This window comes from Balaenoptera acutorostrata, chromosome 20 (assembly GCF_949987535.1).
Source record: "Balaenoptera acutorostrata chromosome 20, mBalAcu1.1, whole genome shotgun sequence".
NCBI lineage: Eukaryota > Metazoa > Chordata > Mammalia > Artiodactyla > Balaenopteridae > Balaenoptera > Balaenoptera acutorostrata.
In genome coordinates this window covers 56,486,366-56,501,676 of record NC_080083.1, presented here as the reverse complement: position 1 = coordinate 56,501,676, position 15,311 = coordinate 56,486,366, and the positions used below count along the sequence as shown (strand labels likewise).

At 41.5% G+C, this 15,311-nt stretch overlaps 1 protein-coding gene across 4 annotated transcripts in view; it reads left to right on the top strand.

The window, feature by feature from the left end:
* The window catches only part of UNK (unk zinc finger), a 34,303-nt gene that overhangs the window by 3,342 nt on the left and 15,650 nt on the right, over positions 1 to 15,311 (top strand). The window contains exons 2-4 of one of the 4 annotated variants that reach the window (XM_007185703.2): positions 828 to 1,084; positions 1,374 to 1,539; positions 1,665 to 1,767. The exons of 2 other annotated variants lie outside the window; for them this stretch is intronic. In XM_007185703.2, coding sequence (XP_007185765.1) covers positions 1,709 to 1,767 — 59 coding nt within the window. In that variant the 5' untranslated portion in view covers positions 828 to 1,084; positions 1,374 to 1,539; positions 1,665 to 1,708. The remainder of the gene's footprint in view (positions 1 to 827; positions 1,085 to 1,373; positions 1,540 to 1,664; positions 1,768 to 15,311) is intronic. One more of the 4 variants, XM_007185704.2, reaches the window with a different exon arrangement.

Genomic DNA, 15,311 nt, shown 5'->3' with positions numbered 1-15,311 from the left:
TCAATCCCTGGTCCGGGAACTGAGATTGCACAAGCCGCGCAGCACGGCCAAAAAAAAAAAAATTAAGTTTTTGACCTCATTATTTTGACCCTATAAGAGGATATAAACCTCAAAGACGTTAAATCATTTTTGGATTCTTTTACCTGCAGTTGATTCTCAGACTTCTTAATTCTCTCTTATTAAAGGAAAATGAAATTCTGGTTTATTGACGGTTACTTGGAGGTTTCTGGCCACTGGGTGATTTCTTATAGGTAGACAGAGGATAAGTGCTTTATACCCTCATCTAGCCAGGTGTCATTTTAATTTAGGACTGTTTCCTGGGCATCTTTAAAGAAGAATAATGTAGCAGTACTTCCATAGATAAGCTACTTTGAGGGAAATTTGTTAGTTTATACATTATGTAAATGTCATGAGCTTCACTTGATTGCGTCTGATTGTGTTTTGGAAAATCCAGGCAATGAACAGTATTTAAATCATTATTGCAGATTGCAGTAACTTTGTAAATACATTACTAGAGCACAACTTGTTGCACAGTGGAAGTCATTGGAAGCATTGCTTAGCAGCCTCAGCAAGAATGAGTTAAATTACCAATAAACATTTCTGGATCTTGTTTACTTGTTTATCAAGGAGAACTAATTTCTTGCAGGACAGAAATTGAGAGCTCACTGTGGCCTTCAGGCAAGTCCACAAAATCCCCATTAATAAGTGTTAAGTGCCCATGCTAAGGGTAGACTCAATTTTAGCACCTAGTTGATATTTGCTATAATCTAAATTAATGATTAAAGTGAAGATTTGCTTAATGGTTAAGTTTTTTTGTTTTAATCCAGCTATGTTAGATACTAAAGAAGGCTTCCCCACAATCCATATGCATCTGCTTTGACTGGTGGTTTCTATCAACCTACAAAGACTGTGGCTTATTGGTGAGGGCAGCTGGACAACTCTGAGAGCAACTTAGAGAAATCCATCTTGGGCACACTCTATAAAGGAGCTCCTTCTCTGCAAATAGCACCCCAGATAAGTGCACAAAAGCAAGACACCCTCGTGGACCTACTTCCTCCCGCTTTCAACACCCTGATGCCTGAAGGTGAGGTCTCCTTCCTGTGTGTCTTAGAAGCCGTGAGCTCACTTAGGTAATGAGAGGCCTGCAACAGCCTGAGCACCGCACATCTGCAGGCTTTCCTACGAGACCTTTGCCTAAAGGTTATTTTTCTCATTAGGAGAGACTCTAGGTTAGAAGACTGATAAGAGTAAGGTTGCATTTAAAGCTACATTACTTTAAATAGAGAACTGATCTAGGGATTATTTTCCCAAGTGGGGACAATATTTGCTTAATCATAAAGTTTTTCATTTTGTTTTTTGTTTTTTTGATCCAGCTGTGCTTGATACTAAAGGAGGTTTTCCCACATATGCATCTTCTATATTTTGAAATTACAACTATGGACAGTTATGGCTAATCATAGTAGATTGTCTTCCCTTCTTTTAACACCTTGGATGAATTTTGGGGCACACTAATGTGTTATGTGAAGATGGATGTTGAATGTAAGTTTCTCTGCCATTCTTAGCCAATATATAAAAATTACATTAGCCTAATTGCTAAAAATGCCAAGGATTTGCGTTCAGTATCCTTCTGGACAATGTAGTTTTCTTGTTTTCTTACCATATAGATACTCTATAGATTCACCCCAGCCAGCCATCTTAAAATACCTGCATGGGCAACAGAGAGATCTACGGAGAAAGTTTGGGTAAAATCATTGCATATGAAAATAGGTATGGGGTTTATTTTGGGGGGATGGAAATGTTCTGGAATCAGACCATGATGATGGTTACACAACATGATGAATATACTAAAAACTAATGAAATGTACACTTTAAAATGGTGAATTTTTATGTTGTATAAGTTACATCTCAATTTTTTTGAAAAAAAGGGTGGTTATAATCAGTGTATATGAGTCCCTGCAACTAGAGGGGCCTTAGACACATGGGCTGTCAGGGCTCGGCAGCATCATTCAGCACGGGAAAGCCTGCAGTTGTGAAGAGCTCTTGGCACCCTTTTCCCGGCCTTCTCAATGGCTTCGTCTCCGTGTATCCATTCTAGGCGAATGCCTCCATGTTGTAAGTCTGAGGAGATTCTTTTAAGAAGTGAATACTCAGCAAGTTTGAGACTCCTAGTTGTTGGTAGTTGTACTTTAAATTGTCTCTGAATTGATAACCATTATAAAGAACAAGCACACTTTTCCCAATACTTTCATAAAATGAATTGTGTTTACTTCCCAGGGTGGGTGGGAGGTAGAAGAGGTTGCTGTTCTACTAAAATGAATTGTTTCTGTTCATCAGGTATTGTGATGATTGTTCTGATGTTCACATGGGCATTTCTGTAAGAATAGGCCATGTGTTTTAGGCATTTAAAGTGATATCAATGGCTATAATATTTTCATTCAAATAATCACAACAAACTTTTAATATTTTCTCTATAAAATCCCTCAACTTTCACCCCTTTTTTCTTTGCCAGTGTGTAGAATTTGACAGCAGTATCAAGAGCTGATGAGGAGGAGAAGATGGAAAGGAGTCTAGCAACTTAAAAATCTCATAGCGTTCTCTGTGAGGTGACCTTTTTCCTGTTGGTGGCTCAATTTATTTAGGAGACAAAGAAGATACTAAGGCCTGTGATAGTATCGTAATGTCATATCTGAGCTTATTTTCCTCCCTTTCCTTATTCTTTACATCACAGTTTGCTTTTTGTGTTCATAAGTTGACTCATTTGTTTCCTATTAGTATTTGAAACAACATATGGCCACCATAAGTCCTAACAAAGTGACTTCTAATGAGGAGGGGAAGACCCATGTTCCCACCTTCCTATGAAATTTTGGCCTATTCACAAAACTACCCCACTGAAGAGAGATAGTTATGTTTAGGAAGGAAGAGGTTGATAAAAACATTTGGCCTGGTGTTTTATGACTTAAAAATTTTAAGTAGTAGTTTTTATATCTGAGCTTTTATTAATTTTGGTAAGAACATTACTATATCTTTTTTATTTCACTTCTACTGCTAAGAGGTGCCAAGCATCTGGTAGCCTGCCAGTTTAGGATTTGTGTAAGTCAAACAACATAAATTAGAAACTTGTACTTATATTTTCTTATTTAAAACCAAACAGAACAGATTTTACTATTGAACTTTTATAATGAATACATAAAATGAATATTAAATATCCAGTAGAGTACATTGAAGTTAACATTTCTGTTTTTGTTTTTAGTAACTTATTTTATGGTATTGTAATTATGGCCTGTCAAAAACTCCTGGACATACTTTCAACAGCTTCTAGAGAGCCACTTATGCTTATTTGTTGTTACTACTCTTGTTTTTCCTGTAGCTCATTTAAGAAAAGCATAGTTAACAGCGTGGTGTTTAAGACTAGTGACTCTAGGACCAGACTGTCTGGGTTTGAAGGCCAGCTCTGCCGCTTACTAGCTGTGGGACCTTGGGCAAGTGACTTCCCTCTTTGTGTGTCAGTTTCCTGATGATACCAATAATACCTGTGCCAAGGGGTAGTTATGAGGATTAAGTGAGTTAATGTATGTAAAGTGCTTAAAACCGTGCCTGGCACTTAGCACAGTGTAAGTACTATTCTTATCAGTATCTGAACAGTGCTCAGGTTACTGCTTTCAGTTGCACTGCTGCCTCCTTCAACAGCCTGTGGGTCCGTGTTGTCCTCAGAGCACACGCCTCTCTTCTGTATCCATTCGAATTTCACTTCATTCGCAGTTCTTATAGCCTCCATCAGCCGGGTTATATATCTCAGACAATGAATTTGTGTTCTCAGCAAACTACTGTTTCAGGGATAAAGACTGTTGTACAGAAAACAGTGTTCAAAATAACACATCAGTTAAAACCTTTATACTAAAATGTTTGTCATAGTGGAAGCTTTTGAGGCCAGCTGTTTACAGGAAAACTTGGAATCGAAACAAGGTGTTATCTAATTTAGGGAATGAACCAGGGTTTTCAGTATCCCTCACATGTTCTCCAAAATCAGTGATGTTGAGTCACTGATTACATGAACTTTCCTCAATTTTACCAGTTCCAGGATCCTTAGGGCAAGGAGAAAATTATAGACAGAAGGAACCAGGAACACCAGCGTTGCACCGTTCATGGTTCTTGTTAGTTCTTGGGGCCGGGACATGCATGTCACAGGTATCAGCTCTTTCCCAGTGAGAATGGGCTGAAATCATTTGCCTGTGAGTGACTCCACCCCACCTTAAAGTGTTTGCTTGCTTAAGTGCAATTACAGGATTAAAGCCTGTCTTAAAGGTTTAGACACATGCAGAAATTCACTAGATGCTTATTTTGTTTGCCTGAATAATACTATCTGGGCTTGCTTTTTCTGCCGGAGTGTTCTAAACCAGGATCACTTCAGGAGATAGCACGTTATCTTATCTTAAATAAAGATTTGGACAAATAATTGTCCAAATATTTACCAATAACCAATTTTAGCTTTATTTGGCATTGTTTTTTCAAAAAGCCATTTTTTTTGGTAACTCCTACTAGTGTGGTTATTGTCATAAAGTTGTATGGTTTCTGGGTTATGTTTGGTGTCAAAACAGAATGTGTATGTATATCCTTACAAACATTGAATCCAGAACTAATAGTTTACCTAAAGCTCTTCAAAAATGAGGAAAGATTTTTCAGCAAATTGTAAGAAATATTTATTTTTACACACACACACACACACACACACACACACACACACACTTGGATAAGTAATTTAGGATTCTTAATCTACTGCTTATCTGCTCTTACAATATTCTCCTTGAAGTTAAAAAAGATTTTATTCTCAAACTTAAAAATGAAGAATCTTTGGTAAGTCATGAACTATGAGCTCTGTGACTAAATTTCTTTATAGGAGTTATGTATGGGGAAAAAAAAGTAGCCAGTAGGGTTAATATAAATATGGAAAACAGTAGATTATAGATAAGTGTCATTTGAGCCTTTGGACACCACAATGTTGTCTTCGACAGTGACTGGAATTTTTTGGGTTTTTTTGTTTGTTTTGTTTTTTCTTTCCTTTGCTAGTTTCAGAATCCTATCACATTGTGGCTAGATTTCAATATGGAATATTTAAGAACAGGACCATTTCTCGCATTTTAAGATTCTGTTTCCATGATAAAGCTTGATTATTGCTTGAAATAGATGAAATTTGGATTTAATAAAACTAGCTGTAATAAAGATGAACAGCGGTGGCTTATTAGGGATATGGGTACATCTGTCACGTGGCCAGAGCTCTGCTACCCCTGTGTGAGTCTCATGAGCGGTGACCACTGACTAGCCAGGAGAGCAGCTGGCTCCTCTGGAGCAGAGCCATGACCTTCAGTCTGCAGGGTGTCAGGGGTGGGTTTCTACTGTCAGCTCTGTCTGTTGCCCCCTTTTTGTTGGGCTCACAGATCAAGTCCCGAGCACATACCATCTCTTCCTGTTGCTTCTCCAGAGGCCATCATTGTCTTGCCTATGTGCCTTTTTATTCACATCTGACCATTTTACATATGTATCCAATCAGACTTTACAAATCATAAGCAGGATGAGATTCTAACAGTCATTTGTTTTACAAAAAGATTTACCACAGTTCACTTTTAACTTAAAAGAACTCTTCTGACTTATTAGCATCATACATCTTTCATTTAATTTTGGAAAAGCCACGATAACCACTAAAATCAATAATACTGGATGTAGTTTTCCAGTTTTTCTTTCTGCATATAGTTTACCTAATTGTCCAGTTATATATATATATTTTTTTTCTTTCACTTAATATAGCTCTAGTTTGTACCCAGCTTTTGCCAAATAGTCATCATAATACCTTTTAGTTGTTTGAGGAAACAGAAAAAGGAATTTAATACATCTCTGTTTATCTCTGCACATTCTCAGCAGCAGTTACAGAGTGAGCCATCCCACTGGTTGCTTTTCTAGTCTGCATGTGAAGCTGAAGATCTTAAATTTAGTGTTGAGGGTGAGGAACAAGGCTGTGCAGACTTTGTGGGCAAGGTAGCTAGAGAAGTTACTGATTTCTTAATTGCCAGGAGAAGCATCTAAGTTGCTTGTCTGTGTTTTGCTGGGTCAGTACATAGCTGCTGTGGACCAGGCTTGTGCCACTTGGGATGCTTTAACACTTTTGCTTTTTCTTGGACAAACACGTCCTGAACACCTGCTACAAGCTGGCTTTGTGCAGGGGTACAAAGATGAATAGACCTGGCTGTATACAAAGCAGTTGAAATCAACTGTGGTGGGGCCATACCTGCTGTATTCACACAGTGTGGTGGAAACATGGAAGAGAGGGCAATTAATACCACTGGGCAGGGCAAGAAACTCTTATGCAGAGAGAAGCCAGAAGGGTGATCCAGACACAGGAGCAACATGATTGAAAGTATGGAGGTCAAAAATGAGGGGAGGCTATGGTGTGTTGAGCAGAGATCAATAAACTATGGCTCGTATGACAAATCTAGCCTGCTGCCCGCTTTTGTATGGCCCGTGTACTAAGAATAGTTTTTACATTTTTAATGGTTGAAAAAGAATATTTCACGGCACATGAAAATTATATGAAATTTAATTTTCGGGACTTCCCTGGCAGTCCGGTGGTTAAGGCTCTGTGCTTCAAATGCAGGAAGTGTGGGTTCGATCCCTGGTTGGGGAACTAAGATATCCCACATGCCGTGTGGCCCAAAAAATAAAAAAGAAATTTAATTTTCAGCATCCATAAATACAGCTTTATTGGAAACCACGGTCATTGGTTTAGGTATTGTCTATGGCTGCTTTTGCAGTTTAACCACAGAATTCAGTAGTTCTGATGGAGACCAGACTGTTGCTCTGCATTGCTCTTCAGTGCGCTACAAATCATGGTGACACAGGTACAACTTGACAGTCTTTCCAGCGCCATGTGTGTCAGCATACCACAATGTTTTATTTATTCTTTATTACCAGTGCCTAAGTATCCCGTCAAAACGAGAAGAGAAGAATGGACTTGGAATGTCGTGTTATTAGGGCACAGGGGAGTATGGATTTTCTTGTCACTGAATTAGTTGGCAAAGCTATCTGTAATTAAAAAGCTGTGCTAGGGCTTCCCTGGTGGCGCAGGGGCTTCCCTGGTGGCGCAGTGGTTGAGAATCTGCCTGCCAATGCAGGGGACACGGGTTCGAGCCCTGGTCTGGGAAGATCCCACATGCCACGGAGCGACTGGGCCCGTGAGCCACAATTGCTGAGCCTGCGCGTCTGGAGCCTGTGCTCTGCAACAAGAGAGACCGCGGTAGTGAGAGGCCTGTGCACCGCGATGAAGAGTGGCCCCCACTTGCCGCAACTAGAGAAAGCCCTCACACAGAGACGAAGACCCAATACAGCCATAAATAAATAAAATTTAAAAAAAAAAAAAAAAAAAAAAAGCTGTGCTGAAAGAATCCATTAACATTACCAGACTACGTAGTTGTCACAATATTCCCAACTCATAGAAAGGCAACGATCAGAAAAATTAGAAAATTCTAAAGAGACTGTTTCATTACAGCAGAATTTCTTCACAAAAATGAAGACGAGGCTACAACTGAAGTAAGTTTCTGAGTGGCTCATGTGTTAGCCAGGCAAGGAAAGCCATTTACAGATAGCAAATTAATTAAATTATGTTTGAGGGAAGAAGCTGAAGAAACATGTCCAGAGAAAACAAACTTGTTTAAGAGCATCAGCCTTTCAGCAAGAACAATTTCTCAAAATGTTGAGGTCAATGGGAAAAACATCAGTAGTCAATTAGAAAACAAGGCAAATGATTTTGTGTGGTTTTTCTTGGCTCTTGATGTGTCAACAGAAGCTACTGTTTAGTTTTATTCATGAAGTCAATGCCGCGTTTGAAGTGACTGAAGAAGTAGCTTCTATGAATAGTCTACTTAAAACAACTACAGCTGAGGATATTTTCTTTTCAAAAACATTAAGAAAACACTAATTCACTACGGCCTGAAGTATAATCTGCTGATACCTGTTACAACTGATGATGGTAGGAATATGTGTGGAGCAGAAAAATTTAATTGGACAAATTTACAAAGCTTATGAAAACATAAGGTGTTTAAAGCCTGTGGTTATTGTATTATTCATCAGCAGGGACTCTGTGGAAAATATTCGAATCTGTCATGAGTTCTTGAACTGCTACGATCAGTGATGAGCTTCACCCTCTCTTGTGGACTTAACAATCCTCAATTCCATGAATTTTTATCAAAAATAGAAGCTGAATATTCTGGCATGCCCTACTACACAACTAGATAGTTTAGCAGTGGTTAAGTTTTCTTCTGATTTTTTGAGTTCAGGGCTGAGATTGAAATTTTTCTGAAAGAAGAATCATTCTCAACCACTATTACTGAATGCTGAATGGCTTTGGAAATTAGCTTTTGCTGCAGACTTGATAATGTTTCTTAATGAATTCACCCTAAAATTATAAGGCAAAACATCACTTATATGCAAACCTTATGTTGCAGTAAAGTCATTTTGACAACTAACGTTTGAAACATAAGTCATGTCAAACTGCCTTACACACTTTCTCTGCTGCCAGAAGTTAAAACAAAGGTGAGATCTCTATCCCTACACAAATTTACCATGGATATGATTTCATTGATCGGTTGATGCGTCGGGTCTTAGTTGTGGCGCGCAGGCTCAGTGCCACACAGCATGTGGGATCTTAGTTCCCTGACCAGGGATCGAACCTACGTACCCGCATTGGAAGGCAGATTCTTAACCACTGGACCACCAGGGAAGTCCCTACCATGGATATGATTTCTGAACACAAATTATAGTTTGAGCAGTGATTTTGCATCTTGATAGGAATACAAAGGAAATTTCCATATTTCAAAATCCATGTACCTTTGCAAATGAGTTTATGCCAAACCTTCAATCGGAAGTAGTTAAAAGAAAAGCATCATATGGGGGGATATATGTATACTTACAGCTGATTCACTTTGTTATACAACAGGAACTAACACAACATTGTAAAGCAGTTATACTCCAATAAAGATATAAAAAAAAAGGTATCAAGACACTAATAGAATTCTATAAATGTCTTCTAAGACCAATATGCTCAATTAAAATCATGCTTGTAGAATGATAACAGCGTTTGTCAGTACCTGTCTATGTGAAAAGACATTTTCAAAGGTGAAATAAGTAAAAGCTTATTACAGAATCAGCATTAACAGATGAACATTCGTAACCAATTTTGGTGAAAGGGAACCCCAACTTTGCAAATGTTATTCCTGCCACCCTAAATCCATTCTTATTAGTAGACCTGTGTTACCAAAAATTGTAGCCAATTATTATATTTTCACCAATAAAAAATTTGTGGAAATTTGTTTTTTCTCTTGTTTAAGTACGTACGTAATATCCTCAGTTTGGCCTTTTAACCCTCAAAGTGTGAAATACTTACTATATGGTCCTTTACAGAAAAAGGTTTGCTGACCCTGCTGTAGAGTTTAGCTTGCTGTTGGCAAGAGGAGCAGGTCAGTGGCAGCAGGGGAGGTAGAGTCAGAGTGAGGCCATGCTAAGCACGATTCTAGAAGCAGGGGGGAACTAGATAGATACGGATTAAAATGTCAGCTACGTCCTCCCCATTGTCTCTAAATTTACGTGGTTTTGGGACTTCCCTGGTGGTCCAGTGGTTAAGACTTCGCCTTCCAACACAGGGGGTGTGGGTTCAATCCCTGGCCAGGGAGCTAAGCTCCCACATGCCTTGCAGCCAAAAAACCGAAACAGAAAACAGAAGCAATACTGTAACAAATTCAATAAAGACTTTTAAATTGGTCCATGTCAAAAAAAAAATGTTGGAAAAAAATAAAAAGGAAAAATAGGACTTCCCTGGTGGCACAGTGGTTAAGAATCCGCCTGCCAGTGCGGGGGACACAGGTTCGATCCCTGGTCTGGGAAGATCCCACATGCTGAGGAGCAACTAAGCCCGTGCGCCACAACTACTGAGCCTGTGCTCTAGAGCCCGTGAGCCGCAACTACTGAGCCTATGCGCCACAACTACTGAAGCCCGTGCACCTAGAGCCCGTGCTCCGCGAGGAAGAGTAGCCCCGGCTCGCCGCAAGTAGAGAAAGCCCACACGCAGCAACAAAGACCCAATGCAGCCAAAAATAAATAAAAATAATTAATTTTAAAAAATAAAAATAAATTTATGTAGTTTTTCTAAGTCATCTCTAATACTTTTCTGTTTGTTCAGTTTATTCAAATTCTTCTCACCCTCCTACCCAGAGGAGAGTGAAACACCCAAACAGATAAGCCATTAAGTGAGACAATTTAGAATAGGATTTAAAGTTTAGCTGGAGGGAATTCCCTGTGGTTAGGACTCTGTGCTTTCACTGCCAAGGGTGCCGGTTCGATCCCTGGTCCTCAGAGGACTAAGATCCCCGCAAGCTGAGCGGTACAGCCCAAAAAATAACGTTTAGCTGGAAATTGAGCTGGTAGCAGTTAGCACTTGATTTAACACCTTAAGAGTGATGTAGGGACTTCTCTGGTGGTCCAGTGGTTGAGACTTCACCTTCCAATTCAGGGGGTGCGGGTTCGATCCCTGGTCAATCCCTGGTTAGGGAGCTAAGATCCCACGTGCCTCTTGCAGCCAAAAAACTAAAACAGAACAGAAGCAACATTGTAACAAATTCAATAAAGACTTTAAATACGGTCCACATCACAAAAATCTTAAAGAGTGATGTAATTTACTGAATATATTGTTAATCCCTTATGTTATCACTGTTGGTTTAATGGGGCAAGTGATTGAATTTTGATTTCAAGTAGCCTGATTTTTGCTGTTTTAGAATTTTGGAAAGTAAAGATAATCCAGTAAATATTGAAAGTATCATTTGATTTTTTTAAAAAAATGTTTGCATGTATTTGATTTTAAAAGTTTTTAGGGAAAGGTATTAGTTTTATAAAGCAGTTCAGTAATATGATACCTTATGATTATATTTGTAAAAATACTGGGAGAAAATTTACCAAAAGTCTAGCATTATTCGTGGTGGGATTAAGGGTGATTTTGCCCTTTTTTAAAAAAAAATTTTTTTTTTTTAATTTATTTTTATTTGGCTGCATTGGGTCTTTATTGCTGCGCGTGGGCTTTCTCTAGTTGTGGTGAGCGGGGGCTACTCTTCGTTGTGGTGCGCGGGCTTCTCATTGCGGTGGCTTCTCTTGTTGAGCACCGGCTCTAGGCACGTGGGCTTCAGTAGTTGTGGCTCGTGGGCTCTAGAGCACAGGCTCAGTAGTTGTGGCTCACGGGCTTAGTTGCTCCGCGGCATGTGGGATCTTCGTGGCTTCTCTTGTTGAGGAGCACCGGCTCTAGGCACGTGGGCTTCAGTAGTTGTGGCTCGTGGGCTCTAGAGCACAGGCTCAGTAGTTGTGGCTCACGGGCTTAGTTGCTCCGCGGCATGTGGGATCTTCCCGGACCAAGGCTTGAACCCGTGTCCCCTGCGTTGACAGGCGGATTCTTAACCACTGCGCCACCAGGGAAGTCCCCCCTTTTCTACATTTAAAAGTTTTTTGTAAGTGGGCCTGTTACTTGCACAATGATCCTTTACATTTACAAATAGACCATTAATAGGATAATTAATATGATGTCCTAATAAGGAGTGAAAGATAGCTTCGATTGAAAGTCAGCCCCTGTTGGGACAAACATGCGGGCGCTGCTCCTTAGTCAAGGTGAGGCTCTGAGCAGACTCCAACCTTCGTTGATCCTTCTGCTGGGAAGGACGAAGGTGTGACTTTTTCCATCAGCTCTTACTGATTCAGGGCCTGAGTGGTTTCTTGACTCATCCTGGCCACAGTAGGTCACTGAGGCCTTGCAATTTGAAGCTAGTCCACGTTTATTGTCTTTTATCCTTGAGTGCGGGTATTCCTGGGCGATGGAAATGTGAAGAATTGAGCTCTGTGGCCCTGTGCGCCCCCCAGATCTTGGAGTGGGGCAGGGGTGGTTGGTGAGTCTTCTCTCCTAACCAGGGATTCCAGGACTTCTTGGTTTTCCTGAGAGCTGGTTGAATTGAAACGAGTAAGTCTCAGCCTATTTTCTTAGATCTTATGCTTTCAAACCTTTAAAATGGAAAGATCGCTTGGAGCTTAATGGAGACAGTTGTTCATTTCCACTGCAAATTTGTTTCATTTCAATCCATGAAAGTAGAAAAGAGTGATTTCTAAGTGCGTTTCTCCTTGCTGTCTGGACAGTGCATTGCTGGTTAGCACAGGTTGGAGGGGTACAGGGAGAGTGGGAAGTTCTGACTGAACATTTTGGTTCCCAGGTGGAGGATGGCACAGTTCTGTTAATGGCTTAAGCAGAAGGTTAGACATTTCTCTCATTGATTATTGTCGGTTGAAAGTGGGTGTTCTGCCTGCCTAGATTCAGTCATTTGGCCTCTTCTCTCATGAGAGGCTTTTCTGCAGGACAGTCCGCCCTATCTGCAGAGCTACAGATTTCCTGCACTGTAGTGCTTTTCACAAGGGAATAGGATTAAGCTTCCAGCTCTCAATGTCTGCCTGTGGGCGGCATCATAAAATTGTTGATATTGCTTTGTAGACTTTGCCTCTTGTGCGACTTCTTGTTACATTCATTCAGCAAACCTTGTCACTGTACTGGGTTACTATATGCTTGCTATCAAGGACTTTATAATCTAGTAATAGAGGAAAATGTACACATTATTAATATGCAGTGCAGGATAAGGACTATACGAAATGTCTAGAGAAAGTGCTGTAGAAGCTTAGAGATGATAACTTAGCTGGGGACAAGGGCAGGAGGGGGAGGATAGGTAGAGGTCAAGGAAAACTTCATGGAAGTGATGGCATCAGAAGATTAATTACCATTGAATTCAGCCTTGAAAGATTTCTACAGGTGAGGAAGGGGACATGAGCAAAGGCAGGGAAGTTAAAGATCTCTTTGCAAGACACCAGGGACTACAGTGTTACTGGATTCAAGAGAAATGAGGCTGGAAGAGTACATTGGACCAGACGTGTAGGGCTTGAAATGCCAGGCCGAATAGTTGGTCTTTATCAGTGGCTACTGGTGGAAGCTAAAGGCTTTTAAGAAAGTGAAAATTAAATTTGGGTTCTGGGAAGAATGACGAGTACTGTGCAACATAAACTAGACAGGGGAGAGGCCGGATACAAGGAGACCGGTTTATTAAAAGGTACCAAGTGCCTGACCCGTGGCGATGGGCATGGAGATGAAGAGGCTTAGAATGAGGTAATTTGTTGCCTCCATGTCTTTCCTCTGTGACACCTCTGCCAGCTGGAGCCCTTTGGAGCCGTAGCATCTGTAGGTAACACTGTGGACATGGCTGCCCCAGGGAAGCAGGCTCGCCAGGAACTCTCTTTCTCCGAGAGGACAGACTGTGCCCACAGTCACTTCTCTGGACTGCCTCCCTGGGTTTTTACTGAGGCACTGATACTAAGCAGGCAGACGCCACTCTTAGGGTTGCTAGATTTAGCAAACAAAAATACAGGATGGGGGCTTCCCTGGTGGCGCAGTGGTTGAGAATCTGCCTGCTAATGCAGGAGACACGGGTTCGAGCCCTGGTCTGGGAAGATCCCACATGCCACGGAGCGGCTGGGCCCGTGAGCCACAGCTGCTGAGCCTGCGCGTCTGGAGCCTGTGCCCCGCAACGGGAGGGGCCGCGATAGTGAAAGGCCCGCGCACCGCGATGAAGAGCGGTCCCCGCACCGCGATGAAGAGTGGCCCCCACTTGCCGCAACTAGAGAAAGCCCTCGCATGAACCGAAGACCCAGCACAGCCAAAAATAAATAAATAAATTAATTAAATAAATAAATTTAAAAAAAAAAATAAATAAATAAAATAAAAAAATACACTTTTAAAAAAATACAGGATGCCAGGGACTTCCCTGGTGGTCCAGTGGTTAAGACTCTGCGCTCCCATTGCAGGGGGCCTGGGTTCAATTCCTGGTCAGGGAACTAGGTCCCACACGCATGCCTCAACTAAAGATCCTGCACGTGGCAATGAAGATCCCGTGTGCCGCAACTAAGACCCAGCGCAGCCAAATAAATAAAAGAAGAAAAGAAACCCAAGCTATGCTTAAAAAAAAAAACGAAAACAGGATGCCAGTTAGATTGAAATTTCAGATAATGGATAATTTTTTAGTATAAGCATGTCCCACAAAATATTTGATTTATCTGAAATTCCAGTTTAACTGGGTGTCCTGTATTTAATCTGTCAGTCCTAACTATCAATACTTCTCATTCTTCCCTGGCCCTGGGATCAGCTTCCTCTGCTCCCATTTCCCACCTGTTACCTCCTGAATTAGTCTCCTGTGGGTCAGGAGTCAGAGTATGTGCTGCACAGGAGAGATCAGTCTAGCAGTTGAGGGGGTTGGTGTCCCAACTCAGTGCCAGGGTTTGATACTGCCCCATACTGTACCTGTGTACAGTATGCAGGGCAGATTTCTGTCTATAACCAGACAGAGGGAGACAGGAAGAAAGACCTTACGTTCCAATGTCAAAGGGGCTGTGAGAGGCTCTACAGAGCCTTCCAGGTTTCAACCCAGTGTCTCAGAATGTATCTGCAGCCTGAAGATGATATCCCTGAAATTTGGCTCCTCCCACACCTCACCTCATCCTCATTTCCCTTTTCCAGTTCTTCTCCTACCCCACTCACATTCCACAAAGGTGCTTGGAGCTCTTTGACTTATGCATACTGTTTCTAAGCTCATACAGTTCCCTTTGCCTAAAACACCCTTCCCACATTCTTCACCCACAAGCACCTCTCTTTCCCTTCCCCCTTCCTCTGTGCCAGCCTGGGTCAAGGATCCTTACTCTGGGTTCCCAAAGAGCCCTCTGCAAACCTTCCTCATAACCTTTTCCACAGTTGATTGATTCCACCTGTTACTGGTGTGTCTCCCATGAAAATATGGGCTTCCTAAGGATAAGGACCTGCTACGTCAGTATCCTCAGTGCTCACCACCATGCCTGCACCTAGTAGGTGCTCAGTAAATAGGTGCTGAATGAATAGGATGCTGTTTGGAAGCTTCACTGCCCCTTAAACCCCCCTATCTGTGTTCTTTAGGGAGCACCCAGCTCCAGCTTCCCCCTGCCCAGTACACATGCCTGGACACTTCTCCACACTTCAGGGCTGGGAGGATTTGGGTTTTTTTGGCCACGCCATATGGCTTGCGGGATCTTAGTTTCCCCGACCAGGGATTGAACCCGGGCCCTTGGCAATGAAAGCATGGAGTCCTAACCACTGGGCCGCCAGGCAATTCCCCTTGGCTGGGAGGATTTTACAGCACTCTCGTTAGCGTTAAAGAAAACCTGTCTGGAAAGTC